General features: G+C 40.5%; 1 protein-coding gene across 1 annotated transcript; it reads right to left on the minus strand.

Moving 5' to 3' along the window:
• Window positions 1-9,000: 9,000 nt before the first annotated feature.
• On the minus strand, window positions 9,001-20,462 carry LOC306888380 (B-cell lymphoma/leukemia 11A-like). The gene is made up of 3 exons (XM_079446621.1): window positions 20,228-20,462; window positions 17,581-17,913; window positions 9,001-12,092 (listed from the first exon to the last, which is right to left on the minus strand). The coding sequence occupies exons 1-3, from the start codon at window positions 20,277-20,279 to the stop codon at window positions 10,570-10,572; spliced, it is 1,908 nt and encodes a 635-aa protein (XP_079302747.1). The 5' UTR covers window positions 20,280-20,462; the 3' UTR covers window positions 9,001-10,569.
• Between the last annotated feature and the right edge of the window lie 14 nt (window positions 20,463-20,476).

Genomic DNA, 20,476 nt, shown 5'->3' on the forward strand with positions numbered 1-20,476 from the left:
CGTCCACGACCCCTACTGCTCCCACAACCCAAACCCAGAGCCTAACCGCTCACAGGCATCAATTAACACCACTCGGTTCCCAGGCACTGCTGCGGTCCCCAATGCAAGGATGCATTAGAATGGGATGAAAGAAGGTCAGGGGGGCAAGAACAGAAAGACAATTACTCTGTATCTTGCTATTTAACTATCCTGCCACAATGCATCACTTACTATCAGTATTTGCTCTATTTAACCATCTCTAACTCTATACATTTGTGTCTCCTTACTACTCTCTCTCTCTCTTTATTTAAACACATACATATGTAGAAAGAACTCACAGAAGTCATACAATGCACTCAGTGATTAATAGAAACATCTTATTTGCATCTACTCCTCTTTCCTTCTTTTCCCAGTCTACGTTCTTAGATGCTGCATTCTGTGCAAGAAACTGAAAAGGTTATTTCCTGAGGGCCGAAGGACGAGTCAGTTAACTCATCTAAGTATGGGTTGATCCCTCAGGGCAGGTCACAGCATTGTGAACCTGACAACGAGACTTGCAAGCTCTTCTTTGAGGTATAGGCTAGTTCAACCGGTCTGTCTGTCCGGCGTCAGTCGGCTGTTTTGACCTGTATCTCGCTCATTGTGGGAGAGTAGAGGTCACCAGGTGCTGTGTGATCCCCCCCCCCCCATTTTCTAAATATCATACAGCTTGTTTGGGAGGTTATGAAGGAGTGGCATAGAATTCTTGTCTGTGTGTGTGTGTGTGCATGTATGTGGTAAGGCAGAGGTGTTACACAGGTTTCCTGTCGCCTAATTTGACCTTATTTATGCCACATTTGTTGCGGGGGTAGAATTATGTGAAGTCTTACGACAGTTTACAAGTCAGTTTCTATATATAGCTAATTTACCATTAAAAAATAAAAAACTATTATTTGGCATGGAAGCGTTCAATTAATCAAAAAGGACAATAAAGACATTTCTATATCAAATAAACTTTCTATACATTAAAGAGTCCTGAAAAATGTATCACTGTTTCCTTAACTTATTAAAGGGTTCGTTCATCCAAAAATTTAAATTCTGTCATTACTTTCTCACCCTCATGTTGTTTCAAAACCCGTAAGACCTTTGTTCATCTTCGGAATACAAAACAAGATATTTTTGATGGAATCTGTGAGGTGTCTGACCCTACATAGACAGAAATGCAACTGAAATGTTCCCAAGTACAGAAACGAAGCAAGGAGATCGGTAAATTAATCCATGTCACACCAGGGGTTCAACCGTAATTTTACAAAGCAACGAGATTACTTTTTGTGCACAAAAGAAAAAAAAAAAGACTTAATTCAACTATTCCTGATGTCACATTGATTATTTTACCAATGTCCTAGCTACATTTCTGTGTGTTGATCGTGGTAATATCATTGCTGTCTATGGAGGGTCAGAGAGCTCTCAGATTCCATCTGTTACGGGGCGAACGAGACGTGAGACGTGCGGATCCATATGCAAGGCTTTATTTATAAAGGCAAGGTCAAGAAACAGGCAAGGGTCAGATAACACAGGTAAATCACAGACAAGGCAAAGAATATTCCTAGGGCTAGCGTGGGTTTACGATTGACAAACAATATCCAGAGGGCTTGACATGAGGGGTAATCCAATAGCATGAGCAATAGTCCAGGCGAGGTGCAAACAGAGTCCGAAACAGCTGGCAAAGGGTTAATCCAAGATACACAGACAGAAGAAACAGACAACAAGGCAACACGAAATTACTAGACTTAGACTAGAACTGGAACTAGAAACTAGGACTGGAAACTTGGAATGGCTCCGTAGTGTAGCTATTGCTAGAAGAGTGATAAACGCTAAACAATACTCGGTGATCTGAAAGAGGAAATCCAAGGCTTATAAAGCGTGTCTGATGGGATTCAGCTGTGTGTGTGTAATCGGTGCATTCAGCTGTGAGTGTGAGAGTCCATGTGGTGAGCGGTTGACCTCTGGTGGTGAGTGAACAGAAGTTCATAGAATGGATTCGTGACACCATCAAAAATATCTTAATTTGTGTTCCGATGAAGGGTTTGAAACGACATGAGGGTGAGTAATTAATGACAGAATTTTCATTTTTGGGTGAACTAACCATTTGAGCAGCACTGCTGTTTTCAACACTGATAATAATACAAATGTTTTTTGAGCATCAAATCAGTATATAAGAATGATTTATGAATTATCATGTGACACTGAAAGCTGGAGAATGCATGCATGACAGGAATAAATTAAATGTTACTATAAAATGTACCAGCATTTCACACTTTTAAGAATATATATATATATATATATATATATATATATATATATATATATATATACATGTATTTATATATTACAATACAACAAAAAGTATTTTATGTTCACTAAGACTGCATTCATTTGGTTGGAAATACAGTATATTTGATAAGAAATATATATATATATATATATATATATATATATATATATATATATGTTCCAATACTTTCGGTACAGCGCCCTCCGAAAGTATTGGAACAGTAAAGACAAAATTGCTCTGTTGTCTGTGGAGTAAAGACATTTACAAATATGATTAAAAGATGAATATGAGAAAAAACTACAGAATGTCACATTTTATTATTGGGTGATTCAACACATAGATGTTTTACCAGCTAAGAAGTTCAGCACTTTTAGAGTTTCATCCCTCTATCTGATGTGAGCATAAGTATTGGAACAGTTGCCTCACAGGTCTTTCTAAGTTATCAGCTGTGTCCTGTTGCATTAATTCTTCAGATATTAAAAGCAAGGAATGTGTCGTATCAGTTATATCCATTATCATAATAATGGATATACCTGATCTTCAGTTATCTTCAGATATAACTGATCTTCTGTCTTCTGAATCTTGCATTCGATGATGACACACACAAACCAGGATGAAGATGAGGGAGCTGACTTTGAGAGAAAAGCAAGCAATTTGGATGCTAAAAGAAAAGAGGAAGTCAATTAGAGCTCTAGCAAAAACAAAGGGCATGGAGAAATCAAGAGTTTGGAAACCACCAGAGACACCAGCAACCAACAACGACCTGATCGGCTGAGAAAACAACAGTAGTTGATGACAGACAAATCATGAAAGCTGTGAAAATGAATCCTAAAAGACTTGTCTGTAAAATCACCAACAACTTCCAGAAAGCTGGGGTGATGCTCTGACAATCAACTGTCCTCAGGAGACTTTGACACAGAATTACAGATGCTACACAGCAAGATGCAAACCTCTGACCAGCACCAAAAATAGAAAGGCAAGATCTATTAGAGTTTGCAAAAAAGCACAAAGATGAGCCAGAAGAGTTTTGGAACTTTGTTTATGGACCGATGAGACAAAGATGAACCTTTATCTAAGTGATGGGAAAGCAAAAATGTGGAGAAAAAAGGGAACTGCAATGATCCCAAGCATACAGCCTCATCTGTAAAGCATGGTGGAGGTGGTGTCATGGCATGGGCATGCATGGCTGCCTCTGGAACAGGCCCTCTTAACTTTACTGATGACTTAATGTATGATGACAGTAGCAGAATGAATTTGGAAGGGTACAAAACCGTCTTGCCTATCAATATTCAAGAAAATGCCACCAGATTAATTGAGAAGTGCTTCATATTGCATCAGCACAATGACCCAAAACACCCTGCCAGTTCAGTCAAGGAATTTATAAGGGCAAAGAAATGGAAAGTCTTAGATTTCCCAAGTCAATCTCCAGATTTAAATCCGATTGAACGTGAATTTCACCAGCTGTGAGGAGAGTAAAGACAGAAACTCCCCAAAACAAGCAACAATTGGAATTGGCTGTATTAAAGGCTGGGAAAAGTATTTCAAAGGATGAGACCAAGAGTCTGGTGATGTCTATGGGTCACAGACTCACTGCTGTGATTGTGCGCAAGGGATCTGCAACTAAATAATAGCTTTTAATCTTTTATATCTGCCTTATGATCAACTGTTCCAATACTTATGCTCACATCAGATAGAGGGATGAAACTCTAAAAGTGCTGAACTTCTTAGCTGGTAAAACATATATGTGTTGAAACGGCAAATAATAAAATGTGACATTCTGTAGTTTTGTCTCATATTCATCTTTTAATCATATTTGCAAATGTCTTGACTCCACAGCCAACAGAACAATTTTGTCTTTACTGTTCCAATACTTATGGAGGGCACTGTATATACACTCACCTAAAGGATTATTAGGAACACCTGTTCAATTTCTCATTAATGCAATTATCTAATCAACCAATCACATGGCAGTTGCTTCAATGCATTTAGGGGTGTGGTCCTGGTCAAGACAATCTCCTGAACTCCAAACTGAATGTCAGAATGGGAAAGAAAGGTGATTTAAGCAATTTTGAGCGTGGCATGGTTGTTGGTGCCAGACGGGGCCGGTCTGAGTATTTCACAATCTGCTCAGTTACTGGGATTTTCACGCACAACCATTTCTAGGGTTTACAAAGAATGGTGTGAAAAGGGAAAAACATCCAGTATGCGGCAGTCCTGTGGGCGAAAATGCCTTGTTGATGCTAGAGGTCAGAGGAGAATGGGCCGACTGATTCAAGCTGATAGAAGAGCAACTTTGACTGAAATAACCACTCGTTACAACCGAGGTATGCAGCAAAGCATTTGTGAAGCCACAACACGCACAACCTTGAGGCGGATGGGCTACAACAGCAGAAGACCCCACCGGGTACCACTCATCTCCACTACAAATAGGAAAAAGAGGCTACAATTTGCACGAGCTCACCAAAATTGGACGGTTGAAGACTGGAAAAATGTTGCCTGGTCTGATGAGTCTCGATTTCTGTTGAGACATTCAGATGGTAGAGTCAGAATTTGGCGTAAACAGAATGAGAACATGGATCCATCATGCCTTGTTACCACTGTGCAGGCTGGTGGTGGTGGTGTAATGGTGTGGGGGATGTTTTCTTGGCACACTTTAGGCCCCTTATTGCCAATTGGGCATCGTTTAAATGCCACGGCCTACCTGAGCATTGTTTCTGACCATGTCCATCCCTTTATGACCACCATGTACCCATCCTCTGATGGCTACTTCCAGCAGGATAATGCACCATGTCACAAAGCTCGAATCATTTCAAATTGGTTTCTTGAACATGACAATGAGTTCACTGTACTAAAATGGCCCCCACAGTCACCAGATCTCAACCCAATAGAGCATCTTTGGGATGTGGTGGAACGGGAGCTTCGTGCCCTGGATGTGCATCCCACAAATCTCCATCAACTGCAAGATGCTATCCTATCAATATGGGCCAACATTTCTAAAGAATGCTTTCAGCACCTTGTTGAATCAATGCCACGTAGAATTAAGGCAGTTCTGAAGGCGAAAGGGGGTCAAACACAGTATTAGTATGGTGTTCCTAACAATCCTTTAGGTGAGTGTATATATATATATATATATATATATATATATATATATATATATATATATATAATATTTTAAATCCTATGATTCTATAATTTGATCATTACTGTTTCTTGTTGAATAATGACTAATCTGTCAATTCATTCAGATTTAAAAATGGTGCATTTTGTGTTTATCATTGCTTTCTGTTTCTGTTAAAATAAATAAGTAAATAAAATAAAAAATGGTGCATTTCGCCGGGTGTGATGTTTGAAGCCAAAAACTACATATTTTCGTGTGTTGTAACTATTTTGTAGGAATAACACAGGAATAAATTACAGTTTTACATATTAAAATAGAAAACAGTTATTTTACATTGTAATAACATTGTAATAAGATACAATACTTCTTTTTTGCTGTATTCTTAATGCAGCCTTGGCGAGTATAGAGACTTCTTGGATATACATGAAAATTCTAAATGTGATTCTAAAATTCCAACAACCATCTTGAAGGGATATTTCAACAACAAACAAAAAAAAGTGTAATTTCATGTTCAGGTTCAAAAATATGAGTTCATTTCATTTGCTGTTGGCAGCCAAACACCACTGATTTTCAAGTTTTGTTACCAATCTTAACATTTTATGTTCTTGTTATGTTTTTCAACTATATATTTTAAAAAGTCTCCACTGAAAATATAATATCACACTAGTTCATGATGTTAAGTAATGATTGCATTTTTGAGAAAACTGTTCCTTTAAAATCCATTTTCTTCAAACTGCTCAAAACAGCTGCATGAATTTGTTTTGTAGACGAATCATTGTGGATTTGCTTGGAAATGATCACAATTAAATGAAAATATGAAATGCCAAACCACTTCCACCACAGCCGCTGGGAATGTTCTGGAGTATCAGTCGTAACAGGATTATCACCTTGTTTTTTGTGGTGAGATGGGTCATGTTTAAACCCGTATTTGTGGCTGCTCCCACCATGGCACTGTGGAATTGTCACCTGTTCATCCAGTACAGACTGTTTGTGGACAGCTGGACCATTGTCTTCCTCTCCCATGCAAGGCCACTAACACATCACTGCAGCAGGGGGGTTAATTTTAGGGTTCAGGTTTCTCTCTGTGGTCTTTGCGGAGGAAAGGAGGGATGTTACCACAAGGAGGAGGAGGAGGAGGATGGCACTGGATGCAGGTTTGGGAACAAGGATAAAGAAACACTAGAGAGCTTTTCTGTGGTTTATCTTGTTCACACAACCTTCCCATTCCCTCCCTCTCACTGATACTATCACACCAGAAATGGTCCTGTGGGAAGAAAGGTGAGGAATTCAGTAGTATTTCTTTATAAAATGTATTTTGAGGAATGAATTGGCTTTTAAAATAATTAATAGTAATAATAATAATAATAATATACCATATGTCACTATTAAGCTTGGCCTGTAATGCATAGATCTCCATTATTATTGCACGTAAAGGTCTGTACATGAACAACCCTCCTAATAATGCAATGATATGTAGCTGTTTAATTGTCTACAGATGTGCATCTGATATGATCTACTATCCGTAAATCTACCAGCCTGCCAATCACCAACCATCTCACTATTCACATCAGGTTTGCATCTTTTGATCTTGCCATGAACAAAAGTGATTGCAGCCACTTTGGAAACAGCAGCAGTTAGAGCAGGGGTCGGTGACCTCTAGGGAGTGTGCTATGTTACTGCAAGGGGACTGCAAATTATTGTTTGATCTAAAAAATAATAAATTACAATGTGATGAAAAGACTTCATTGAGGTTTAAAGGTTTTGCTAAATGTTGTCGTTTCTCCTACATTGTATTTGTAAATCATTTAAATTGTTTACTTATTCTATAAATATAAATAATATAAGAACTTAAAATAAATGTACCCTTACCCTAATACAGGTGATAAATCAATATACACTTAAACATAGTTTTGCAATTTCATCACAAGTCAATAAATAAATAAGAATGAAAATTTTTCCTAAACAGTATTAATAAAAATATCCAATTTATAAATAAAAAAATATTTTAATGTACATGCAGTCATAAGCATCATAACTCAAATGTAAACCATTTATAAATAAAAATATAGTACTCGTACCTTAATAGTAGGCGATAAATCATTACGGATATAAAATATTATAATAAAATATATTATATACTTATAATAAAATATTATTTCTATACATGCGCAACCTCATAACACAAATGTAAAAAAAACATTTAGATATAATAATAAACACTATAAGAAATTGATAAAAAAATTTACCCTAATCAATGCAGGTGATAAATCAATATTTATATTAATGTATTAAAATATTATTTTTAATGCATAAGCAATTTAACATAACGCAATATGTAAACACATGTGGTACTATATGCATGCTAAAAGACAGACAATCGTTTTTATACAATACAACAGGGGCCCCCCTGTCTCTCTATTCAAAAGGGTCCTTGGCCTGATTTAAAAGTTTCTGTCAATGTCTCGAGAGCGATGGGAAGACATTGAACATCAATGAACGTCTTGAGAGCGTTGTAAAGACGTTCATATGAAGACATTCATAATGAACAGGGTTAAATGCATTCAGACATTTCCCACCCTTAGAAGACGTGCCGGTTTAGATGTAGGTTTAAGACCCACAAACTTTCCCTTTTCACCCAGGAAGCAGTGCTACGTAAGTGGGGTATTTATTGTGGTCTGTGCTTGAACTCAAAACACATCTCAAAGTCCACACGCACCTGCAGTTTTGCTCGGTCAGTTACCCGTCACCACGCCCTGATAGGCATGCTGGATCATCATGATTGGTCAGTAAAGATAAATACGGGCCAGTCCCAGCTCAGAAGGGCGATGTGTTTTAGAAAAGGTGCAGAGAGGCAGCCCAAAAGAAACAAAGGGCACCTGGGAATGTTTTCGTCTGCCAGAGGCCATTTTAACTCGGAGAAGCTCATGTTACATTATGTAATTGGGCCCGTGCGGCCACCAAATGGTGCGTGGCTGGAGTGAGTGTATAAGGTTTAGAATTTTTCGATATCTTTCTCCCGTTCTCCGAAATGGTGATAATTGGAGATGGGGTGAGAGCTACATATGGTCCCTTCAATCCAACCTCCCCTAGCCCAAGCTGAAAGCTCATTAAAAAGGTTGCTTGTTAATGAGCTATAGGGATCACAGAGCGTCCCACTCATTAGAGGGGCCAGAGATACTGGCGTGAAGGTTATGTCCCATTACAAGAGAAGAGAGCTGTTAAGATGACTCCGCTCCCCCTCAGGTTTCTCAACATCCCGTTTCAATCCTTTCCGGCTTGGTCTTCATCTCTCCAGATGTAGAATCACACTTTAGACACGCAATCTACCTGACAATCTCATTTATTCCATCTAACCCTATTCTTTGAAGGCCAACCTGAATGACCCAGCGGTTTAGTCAGATATGACTGTACTACTAACGGACTATGACTCAACAATAGCCGTTAGAGGAGAGCGGTTCATCTGTGCAAATTCTGGTGAATTTGTGATGCGATCTGAGACATGTAGTGGCAGGTTCGACTTCACAATTCGTGCCGTCACACTTTCTGGTTCTCACACACACACACACACACACACACACACACACACACACCCTCTGATTGTGCCTCCGTCTTTTAATTATACAAATAGGAATGGAAATACAAAATACACAGCAAAGTTGTGGGTTACGCATGGAATTCTGGGAGAAATCACATAAGACATGACATTTCAATGAACAGAAATTATTATAACAATATACCGTCGACAAAAAGAGCTTTGTTTTCGCTGCTCCCTGAAGAAACGGACACAATGGCTGTCCAACTATTTTCACATTTGTTAATACAAAAAATTGCTTATTACATTTGATTACTCTACCATATTTGTTACCACACAAACATAAACTGTAACATAACAGTTCCCTGACATTGATAATCATATAAAACTGTAACAAAGCAAACATTCCTGTATAGATTTATCATATCTCTCACACATACACAAGTGCTCTCTCAATGGGTCCACCTTTCAAGAGGGTCAGCGCTGTCGTTTCCTACCCAGTCTTTCATCAGAAATGAGGCTTTTCATTCTCACGACCACAAAAAAAAACATATCCTGGAGAAACCACTGACGAAAAAAAAAAAAAATGAACAAAACTTTTCATAGCATTTCTATGTGCTCGGCAGTAAAACAATATAGTCTGTAAACAGACTAAACAGGCTCACAAAATGCAAGGAAAATTAATTTGTTGTGCAGTATAAAAGGCCATATAAACAAATATGTAATACATTTTTGTGGAATGCGTTACAAAATGTCAGCACAAACTAAAATATGTATATTTACACGTTGACATTCTAAATGACAAACAAAATGGCAAACAAATGCTCTTTAACAGTAATAAGTGACAGTGAACATGTATTGCCACAGACCCAATCAGTCCTATTTAATATACAGTATCAAAAAAAGGAAACAACCCTGTAAGATAGTTGGAAAAACACAAGCTCAAATCTGTCTACTGTCATATTGTCCATTAACTAGACCAGGGGTGTACAATCCTGCTCCTGGAGGGTCAATCTCTTGCAGAGTTTTGCTCGACATATTCCTACACACCTGAAGACTTTGATCAGTTGATTGATTGGAGTTGGAGCTAAACGCTGCAGGACAGCATCCCTCCAGCAGCAATACTGTACACCCCTGATGTAGACCACCCCCAGTTTTGTTTTTTATGTACCGTGAACCTTTAAGGCTCTGCGGTAGAGTGCCACAACGGTGTAATCCCACTTCATAACTGCATTGCAGAATTAAAAATCACATTGGTAGATCACCTGATCAGGCTGCTCAGTCTTTCCGTTCGATTGTCTTTTGGGCTCAAAAAAAGGTGACTTGCAACTATCTCCATATATCTCTCTGACTGTGCTCTACTAGTTACAATTCTGGGTTCGAAGTGCCTTGACGGTGATGAAGAGTTCAGAAGTCATGTGACAGGATTTAACAGTAGGCACTTGTACTGACATGAGAATCTATCAAGTCTCGGACAGTATCAGCGTTGCACCCTAGAGCGTCTCTAAGTACTATGGTGAAATTGAGAATGGTCTTCTCGGTTTTTTGATAAGATGCGCATTCTGGGTTGTGGGCAGAAGATCATCAAGCTTGGTGGTTTTGGTCGCGATCAGTCATGTGCTATGTTTATACTGTGGTTTGACCTAACGCCACAGTGCTGCCTGTTTCCTCAGAGGTATGTGGCTCATCAGCGCTGACCCTCATCTCAGCATCCTCCTCTTTGAGCTGCTCTGATAGGTCCGCACTGGATTCTGTGAGCATTGTGATGGGAGCTCCTGATTGATCACTGACAGAGTCGTCCTCCAATTTGATGTTGAGGCCGTTGTAATCAGTAAGCGGGCCCTGGCTGTAGGTGCCAGCACTGGCGTGACTGAGTCCGTGGACCTTCTTAAGGTGTTTTTCCAGCGTAGAATAGACGGTGAATGGAACGGAGCATAGCTGGCACTGAAAGGGAGCACGTGTCCCACGGGCGCCGTGTGTTTTCATGTGGCGTGTGAGTTTGCTGCTTTGCGCGCAGGCGTAGCTGCAGAGGCCGCAGCGGTACGGTCTTTCGCCCGTGTGGCTGCGCCGGTGGACCGTCAGGTTGCTGCTGTTGCGGAAACACTTTCCGCAGTACTCACAAGCCTCTTCTTTTTTCTTCTTGCCCCCTCCGCTGGTGACCTGCCTCCTTTCGTTCTCTCGCTGCCAGTCCTGGAGCATCTCCATGGCCTCCGCCTCACGCTCCCATTCGCCTTGAGGATGATCTTCCCGTTCTGGACGCTTTGGTGTGCAGTTGCCGCTGGCGATCCCACTCTCGCCGCTTCCACCTGTATCTCCGCTCTCCAGAGAGCCCTCTGAGGGGCTGCCATAGGGAGATGGCTGCTGTGGTTCACCTTGACCCTCATCGGCTTCTCTCGGTGCCTGGTAGAAGCGCAGCAGATTGCGATTGGACTGTGAAGACGTCAAGATCAGGCTAGTACCTCCTGAAGGCTTCCCAGCCTCCGTACTTGTTCCGTGACCAATGGAAATATCGTTATCTCCCTGTCCAGCAAGTTTTCTGTCCTCATCTGCACTGGCAGAGTTGGGATCAGTTTCCTGTCCAGCGGCAAGGCAGCGGTGACTCCTCATGTGTCGTGCCAGTTCGCCACTCTGGGAGAACGTGAGCTGGCACACGCCGCAGTGGTAGGGCCTATCGCAGGCGTGAGTGCGGCGGTGCGCGGACAAGCTGCGCATAGACTGAAAACCCTGGCCGCACAGCTCGCAGGAGAAGGCTGCGTGAAGTGGTGGAGTTGAGTGGGGAAAAGGTGAAGCGGCCGGTGGAGATGGGGATGGGGAAGGTACTACTCCGCCGTTGTTGCAGCTAACCTCCGCCAGGCGCTGCAAACACATGGAGAAGTTCAGGCCCTGCAGGTCACGTGGTGCAATGCTGGAGCCGTGGGAAGGCTTGTGAAGGGGGGCAGATCGGCGAGAGGATGGCTGGAATGCAGAGGCCAGTGTGGCGCCCAGGTGACGTGGATCCATGGTGGCTGCCGGTTTTGACATCTGTGCGATGCGGTCGTCCTCCACCTGGTAGATGTTGAGAGAATGTGCGTTCTGAGCATGCTGGAGGAGAGCCCATGCGCTGGAGAAGAAACATTGACACACCTGGCAGGTGAAAATGGAGGGCTCTTCTGTTATGGAGAGGAAGAAAGAAAGGGAAAATTAATTTAGTCAAAAAAAAAAAAAAAAGTTACATTTGCTTGCTAAAATGACTCAAAACACATGCCATTTTTTAAATGGCAGTACATGCAGGAGATTCAACGTGGGTCAAATGCAAACAAACAAAGCCTCTCTCACGCTATATAACCCTGTATATATTTCTAACAAAACATGATGAGTGGACCGGAAAGATGTCTATCATCATGACGACATGAAAATGAAACATCAGAAAGAAAAGGCTGCAGGCGAACTTGCTCATTTACAGAAAACAGAGCAAAACAGGTAAAACCACAAATACATGTGAAAACATGGTAGGTACAGTCCAAGGCTATATTTAGAAAAAAAAAAATGCTAACATGCTTCTTATGGCATATTGCTTGCATGGCTTAGCTCCCCCTTATCTGTGTAATTTGCTTGTCCCCTACACCCCGAACTCGTTCACTACGTTCCTCTGACTCTGGCCTTCTCGTTGTCCCTCGGCACCGCCTTTCTTCAATGGGGGGCAGATCATTCAGTATTATTGCACCCAAACTCTGGAATTCCCTCCCTCGCTCACTTTGCTGTATTAACAATATCTCAGAATTTAAATCGCTACTCAAAACTCACTTGTTTTCTGAATGCTATACCTTTGATTACTGATACCATGCTTTGTCTAATGAACTTGTTCTTTTCATGCTTTGTCGCTTCAGTCTGCTCTGCTTTGTATTTGTATTTTTGTTATGCTTGACTCTTTATCGGTATGTTGCCCTGTCCATATAATGCTCCTTTACTGTATCTATACTTATTGTTATCCATCTATGCTTACGTGAATTGTCTCTTCTTTGTTAAATGTACATTGTGAAGTGTCCTTGAGCACTGGAAAGGCGCTATATAAATAAAACTTATTATTATTATTATTATTGCATAGGTAAAAACTATATTAAATTAAACAATATGCTGAATGCAACAAATGCTTCAAACAGGTGCAATGTTGTCACATGACCTCAATACACTGCATGCTCAATTCTGTGATATCATCTTAGAGACTATATGGTTTAATTTATATTGCGGTTTTAAATAAAATTTTGTGTATTATAAACGTCAGTTTTCATCAGTCCAATAAAATATTCAAGAAAGAGAAATCATGGCGAATATGATTTTCTGCTGTATATTTATTTTGGCAAAAGTAGTAGAGTTATCTGGGTACCTGCGCACTGTCCATATCACATTGATCCAAAATCCAAAGGCAGAAATTAGAACTTACATTTTGCTGTGTTTTTTTCAGAAACATTACGATTTTCTATATTGTGACATTTTCATGAAAAAACCCCAAATGAAATACTGTAAAGTGGAATCACATATTATACCATGTATTATTTAAATTGTAAAGTATTTATACATCATGGTTCAAAAAAAAAAAAAAAAAAAAAAATAGAACTGTCTAAACTATAGGACTGATTGGGTCTGTAAAAATATTTTCTTGATGTCAAAAAAAATCTTTACCATCATTTTTCATGTAGCTAATTTTTTTCCTTCTCATTTAAGAATGAAATGTGTCCCGGACATGTTTTCTTGCTAATCACCTACATCTGAATCCTGCTAAAATAGTTCAAGTAGTAGGCTACAGTCTACATGAGACAAAAACCCATCCTCCTGACCTAGTGCATCACCTCACGAAAACACGTTTTCCTCATTTGTCTAATTTTTCAGGCACTTTTTTTAGGAAAGCTTCATGTCACAAACCCCTGCAGGTGTCAGAGCAATAATGAGCTGGTAATAGCGCCACTGTTGAGTCAGACCTGAGCAGAAAATATTGCCTGATTAAAGGTGGGCTCACAGGAGAGCCGGATGACTGCAGAGAGAAAGATTGAGACAGAAGCAAATGAGTACGGATGGGCTCCTTTAGTAGCTCTGGTGGTATTTTTAGATGTGGTTAGCTTTGTCTCTATTTCAGAGAGCCGCTCGCCAATTAAGCTGCAAATTGCTAATTAGCGGAACGGGGTAAACGAAGGCTTTATGCAAATGAGTCCTGACTCAGCCTCCTTGATAAATGGGGCCTGTCTGCAAAGAGGATCCCAAAACAGAGGAAAATTCATTTCATTTTTTCCATTCTCTTACAAAGGGTTCAAGGCAGAGTGCTATAAGCCTCTTTTACATCTCAAGTCAAAATCCTTCTGCATTTTATTGGGAGGGGGCAAAGAAGAAGATTAAAAAGAGCCTCTCCTATTCTCTTCTCACGTACTCGAGTCAAAAAGCAAGAAGCTGATCTCTGAGCCTCAGGGACGGGGGTTAAAACAGGGATGAAGAGGGGAAGGATGGAAGAAAAGTGTTTAATTTAAGAACAAAAAGAAATAGCTGCACAGGTTATGAAAAACAGAAAAATCATCGCCCCTGTGACTGCACCTTCGCCCCCTCCAAACAACACCCCTTCTGCTTCCAAATCTCTCCCTCGGGTGGAGAGTGCGAGGAAGGTGGAGGGGGTTTTTTGTCTCAGGGTCTTGGAGTGAAACACAATACCCACCCTGTCTCTCTCTCTCTCTCTTTCTTTCATTCTTTCCCCTCACTCTTTTTGTAAGGATTCCCATTTGGCCCAGGGTAGCAATTGCATATTAAGCAGAAGCAATAACCGCTAATTAAAAATGCAGATTGGCTGAGAGCGCTAACGAGCAGCAGGCAGAATCTTCTCTCTCTAGGGAGCAGAGTGAGAGATAGAGAGAGAGAGAGAGAGAAAGAGAGAGAGAGAGGGGGAGAATGAGAGAGAGAATAAAGGGACAGTTAAAATGAAGAGCTAAGAAAAAGCTGGAGGAAATAAAAATAACACTATTGATATATTGTCTACATTAATTCAATAATCCATTCCACTGCACTGCTGTCTCCAAAATCTCTCTGTGTCACTCTTTTACACCCACACACTCCTCTCTGATGGGTTGTGGGCTAACTGAATTTTCATTGGAGAAGTCAAAATGAAAGCGCAAATACAACACATACAAAACGCCCTCATCCACCCAAACAGCAAAAAAAATAAAAAAATAAATAAATAAAAAAGTATCCTTTTGGGGTCCAAGATTTGCCAGAATTGGGATACTTTTAAACTCTGCCACCCATAATACATAGTTTTTCAACCAATACAAATACTTGTTATACCAATTCAGGTTATTAAACTGTGTTTTCAAAGTAGCCTATATATTAGCATTCAAAACGCTATGTGAGCAATCGATTTAAATAAAATTAAAAAAAAAAAAAAAAAAGGTAAAAATGATTAAATATCAAGTATGGGGTAATATTCTAAAAAGCATAGTCTAATATAAACAGATAAGCAATATGGTATCATTACAATAGGTCTAACTACACATAACAAGTAAAATACATGTGCTAAACATGGCACTGGCTTTTTATCATTTTTAAACTTTGCTTTTTTAATGCTGTAACCTACATCATATGTTATCCCTATTCCTACAAATGAAATATGTAAACGCTAAATACTTAAAATAGTTAGGGACTCTTAAATTAGTGTATTTGCTTTTGGGATGCAACTGGCTACTGTTTTAAAGATTGTCAACAGTAAGATTAATATTTCTTTCAGCAAGGATGCATTAAATTGATTAAAACTGACAGTAAAGACATTTACATTTGTCACAATATTTCTAAATTCAAAAAAATGCCGTTTCAACCATTTTGAACATTGATAATACAAAATATTACAGATCACTCGCTCACTTCCTCTCATATATCACATACTCATTTTTTTTTTCCAAGCAAAACTTTTACACTTCAAACAGTTCCTTATCAGACCCCATCTATCATATCATTCTTCTGTCACTGAAGCCACTGAAAATCTTTGCATCAATAATAACTATAACACTGTTGACAGTGAGGATGTAACACATTAGTATATTTTGCACCTCTCACCCTGACATCTTTATCAGCAACATGCACCTTCACACAAAAAAAAAAAAAAAAAAGGCGGCAAAAGGGACTGAACCCCAGAGTAGCAAGAAACATGGACGGACGGAAGCAGAGCACAAAAAGGAAGGAAGCGCAAACATGTGTACGTACAGGAGGGAGTGACCCGAAAGCGAAAACACATTTCGTTGATAATGATCAATAATCATTTGCTTGCCTCTATAAACAGTCAGTAATTACAAACTAATAAATGTTTGCTTTGCTCATGCTGTAGGGTGAAAGAATCCTGCCCATATGAGGAAGCAGTTCAGGTCACGGTTCAATAGCATCACGCTGAGAAACACCAACACCTGCACAGGCCGACGATTCCCTTTAGGGCCAACTACTGCACTGAAAAACACTGAAGTAGCTTTGACACACACTACTGTAACACACACACACACACACACACCAACATCCTGTTTAACAGTCAAAAGAGCTCAATGTTTCACCAAAATTCTTCTCTTACACTTAAAAATAAAGGTAGTTGGGTATTTATTGACATCTTTGCTTCGATGAAGAACCTTCAACATCCATGGAAACCTTTCTTTTCTAAGAAGGTTCCTTTGACTATTAATGTGTTCAATTATTAAAACCTGCATATGACAGTTTGGCTGAATGCGATAGTTTATAGTTGTTTTTTTCCTACACATCTGTTGTTTTGCTTCAGAAGACATTGATTCATCAATTGGATTCGTATGGATTACCATCGTGTTCGCTTTGTGTGGTTTTCAAAGCATCAACTTTAGGTTTTCTGTACACATTATATAGACTCTAATATATGGATTATTTATCTTAAAATCGTAGTTTGTGTTCATCTGAAGAAAGACAATCACATACACCTGGGACAGCATGAGGATGAGTACATGATGAGAGAATTTCCCGTTACGATGAGAGTGTCCCGTTACGAAATGTTCACTGAAAGGTTCTTTTGGGAACCCAAAATGGTTCTTCTATGAAGTCTTTGCAAACATTTTCTTGGGACCTTAATTTTTGAGACTGTGCGATGCTTCAACAGGCAATAGATTCATAACTCAAGGCCAACTGTGAAATTTTGAGACTTTATTTTGAATAGCGCAGTGAGAGGATGGGAGCGAAGCAATTCACAAAGGACTCTGGGAATAACACACCATGTCAGCACCTGCTAAGACTGACAGTGCTGGAATAATGAGGAGTTTGAGGAAAGTGTGTGTGTGTACCGCTTCACTGAGAGCTCTGGGAGTTGTGCAGTTTGGTGGCCTGATTGTGCTGTGTTTACCTGGCCACTTCACCTGAGAGACAGAGCTAAGGAGATGCTCAGGTGTGCTCAGGTGCCTTTCCGCCGTCCCCTAGGGTGCATGTATAAGTGTACGTTTGCTCGCGTGCGTAGCAGAACTGCCTATCTCTTCCACACAATTAGGTCTGGCGTCGCTAACTCTCCAACTCACCAAGGCCTCAACGCCACAGCAACGGCAGCCTAATGAGCCGGACTGGGGACGAGGTCGTTAAATGAGGGGACAGTTTTACAAAAAAAGACACTAATTAGCACCTAGAACTCACCTGCTCGGTTGGCCTCCACCCTCACACCTGGCTCTTCCTTCAATCTCCTGTCCGTCATACGCCGGAGCTCCACGTAACCCGCCTCCACCTGCGTTCCTTGGCCGAATCGCTGCGTCTGATTGGCTGGAGAGGGAGGAGTGTGGACCTGAGGCCGGGCTCTGGCTGTGCCGCACCCACCCTGTTTGTGCTGGATGAAGGTGAGGATGTGGGCCAATGGAAAGGCTTGACCACACTGGCCACATGTCAACAGGTCACGGCCTCCATCATCCGGCTGAGGCATCTGCTCAGGTGACGGCGAAGAGTCGGCGGGGATGACTGTGGAATCCGGAGGGTCTGTGAGCGGAACACCACAAAAAAAAAAAAGCTGTATAAAACCCTCTTTGTTCAGAGAGTCTCTCGGAACTCTTGAAATGACCCAACTGAGTGGCTTTGCAAAAGCCTTGTTTCTCTTCTAACGTGCTACTTTCAGTTCTCTGCAATCATCGGCGTACTGCTAAACTGTCATCATCAGCACGGCTCTGTCTGGTCAGCAGATACTGACCACTTCCTGTGTCTCTGCCACCGAGGTCTGTTTTGCACAGGAAGCAGCGCGATTCAGCTCCGACCCGCTTGAGCAATTCGCCCATTAGAGCATGCTGATATATCAGGCACTTTGCACTGTAGTCATCCTAGCACGCTAACAAGTCTGCTGATCTAAACAAGGTGTCTTTCACACCACTCATAACCGCTGTGGCGAATGAGTGATGCAGTATGTAAGTCTAGACAGGCCAAAGCTGAGCCAAACAGGATTTTGCTACCAAGACTATGAAAAAAGATCTACTTTGAGTGGGTTGATACAAACTTTTAAAAATATATCTGTGCCTAAACTGAAAGTCACTTTAACATTTTGTCCCTTAGGGCATACAATGCTGTTTTTACACTGCAAATGTAGCACAGAAGCTGCATTTAAGGGCATGTAAACGGAATAATGCTGCTCACATGACAAGATTATCCAATTACTGATTATTTTTTAAAAATCAGATTAATCCTTTAAAATGAATTCATGAACATAGAAACATTAAACTATAACTACTCTGCAGTAATAAACACAATGTTTAAGGATGCAATGTTGCTGCATTTCATTTACACAGCAGCATCAGGGCCACCTGAGGTGGATCAAATCTGCATATTTTAAAACTTAATTATGCATAAAGTATGTATTTACACAATGAGTTTGTGCAGACAGATAATACGCCGAGCACCTTTAACTTGACTGTGTGGAGACCTAGAGTTAAGAGAGGAACTTGCCCTTTGGCCTGGGTGCCAATGCTGTGGTCATGGACTCCAGATCACACACAAACATACACTCACACACACCTTACAGCCTGGACTGGATCCACCTGCCCGGGCTAGGCTGTCCATGCCGATGCAGGTACAGACAGTCCCGGGGAGGGGAGGATTTCACCGGTGGTTACTCAAAAATGTCACCTTTCCTGTTTCAACAGCTCTGGTTGTTTGTGCCGACACGCAAAAGGCGCGGCTGCTCTCCCACACACATTAGTACATGCAAGTCCGACTCATTTAAGTGAATCGGTTCTTTCGAGCAATTAGTTTCAAGCGGTTGTCAAGGACCACGTGATAACGTGAAAACATCTCGCAGTGGGGATATATATTACATGCACAAAATCGTTCAGTATAGCCATTTACTGGCACGTTTATTACAGGTTTCAATTAATGTGGATGTTTATAATTTAGTGCGTCTCAGTTCAATTGAAGACTTGATTTAGCTCAGTCAGTTAGACCCTAAATGTAAATTGCATTTGCATTATAAACAATCCTAAAACTGATATCAAAATTAAATAATTTAGCATGTTAAAAAAATACAGCTGTCTGGTATCCGTGTTGGTCCAATCACGCCATAAACATATTTTAGAAAGTTTAATTTATAATTTTTCCTGCTAAAGTAGTCAGTGAAACCGATTCATTGAACAAATCCGACTCACATTAAACTAGACTCAAGTCTTGTGGTCAGGTGAGGCACGCACAGCTGCCCACAGAAGATTAAACAAACAACAACAAAAAGATCCTGTCATGATCAAAACAATATTTCACAGCAATATGTGAATGCATACGCTTTACGGTGACTGTTCATCAATCAATTATTTCAATAAACTAAATTTTCAAGCGAAGCGCACGTTGTCAGCGGCTAAAATAACGTGTTCACCACCATCAGAAAACGGATGTGTATAAATAAAATGAAACCGAACGGAAAAATTAAAAAGTATAGACGCTAAAGTAAGTGACGACACAAAACATAAAGATATTGTGAAGATGCAATAAGGAAGTGCAATGTTATTGCTCCAACTCGGTCAGAGTGTCTAAGAAACTAAAACATAAAATCCCTTAAATAGCCTGTAAATATAAAACTGACACAGATTGGCTACTGATACGACACTGAACAAATAAAAACATGGGGGTAGGTTATTATTTCAACTCCAATGTCAAGTTTTGTACGTTACACGCACTGGAGTGAGCCACAGACCACGTGAAAACTTATTACATTGATTACGCGTAACTGGTTACCGATCACTCCCACAATATTCAGATTCAGTTCTCCATAAATATGTGCGTTTTATCGTTTATATGTAGATAAAGTTGTCCAGCTTACCTTGCATTGCGCTCAGGTGTTGCGGTCTGCTGCCGAGTTTACGTCTGGACATAATGAGAGAAGATCCTCTAAAACTACACCAGAACTATATAAATCTCATAAAACGGCAGTGATGTGTGACTTGACTGTCGTTCAGTGCTGTTCAAGTTCACTGTCTGCTGGCCCTACAGGAGGAGGAGGAGGAGGAGGAGGGCATGAGCAACGCCTCCAGCCCTTTAGCCCGCCCATCATCATCCTCCTCTGCCCTCG

Source organism: Barbus barbus, assembly GCF_936440315.1.
Source record: "Barbus barbus genome assembly, chromosome: 22".
In the NCBI taxonomy this organism is placed as follows: domain Eukaryota; kingdom Metazoa; phylum Chordata; class Actinopteri; order Cypriniformes; family Cyprinidae; genus Barbus; species Barbus barbus.

Excerpts from the sequence above, each read along its gene's own strand:
- LOC306888380 (XM_079446621.1), bottom strand. The coding sequence starts at position 20,279 with ATGTCCAGACGTAAACTCGGCAGCAGACCGCAACACCTGAGCGCAATG. Across the intron at positions 17,914-20,227 it reads ACACCTGAGCGCAATGCAAG|ACCCTCCGGATTCCACAGTC; the intron begins GTAAGCTGGACA and ends TTCCGCTCACAG. Across the intron at positions 12,093-17,580 it reads GGTGGAGGCCAACCGAGCAG|AAGAGCCCTCCATTTTCACC; the intron begins GTGAGTTCTAGG and ends TCTCCATAACAG.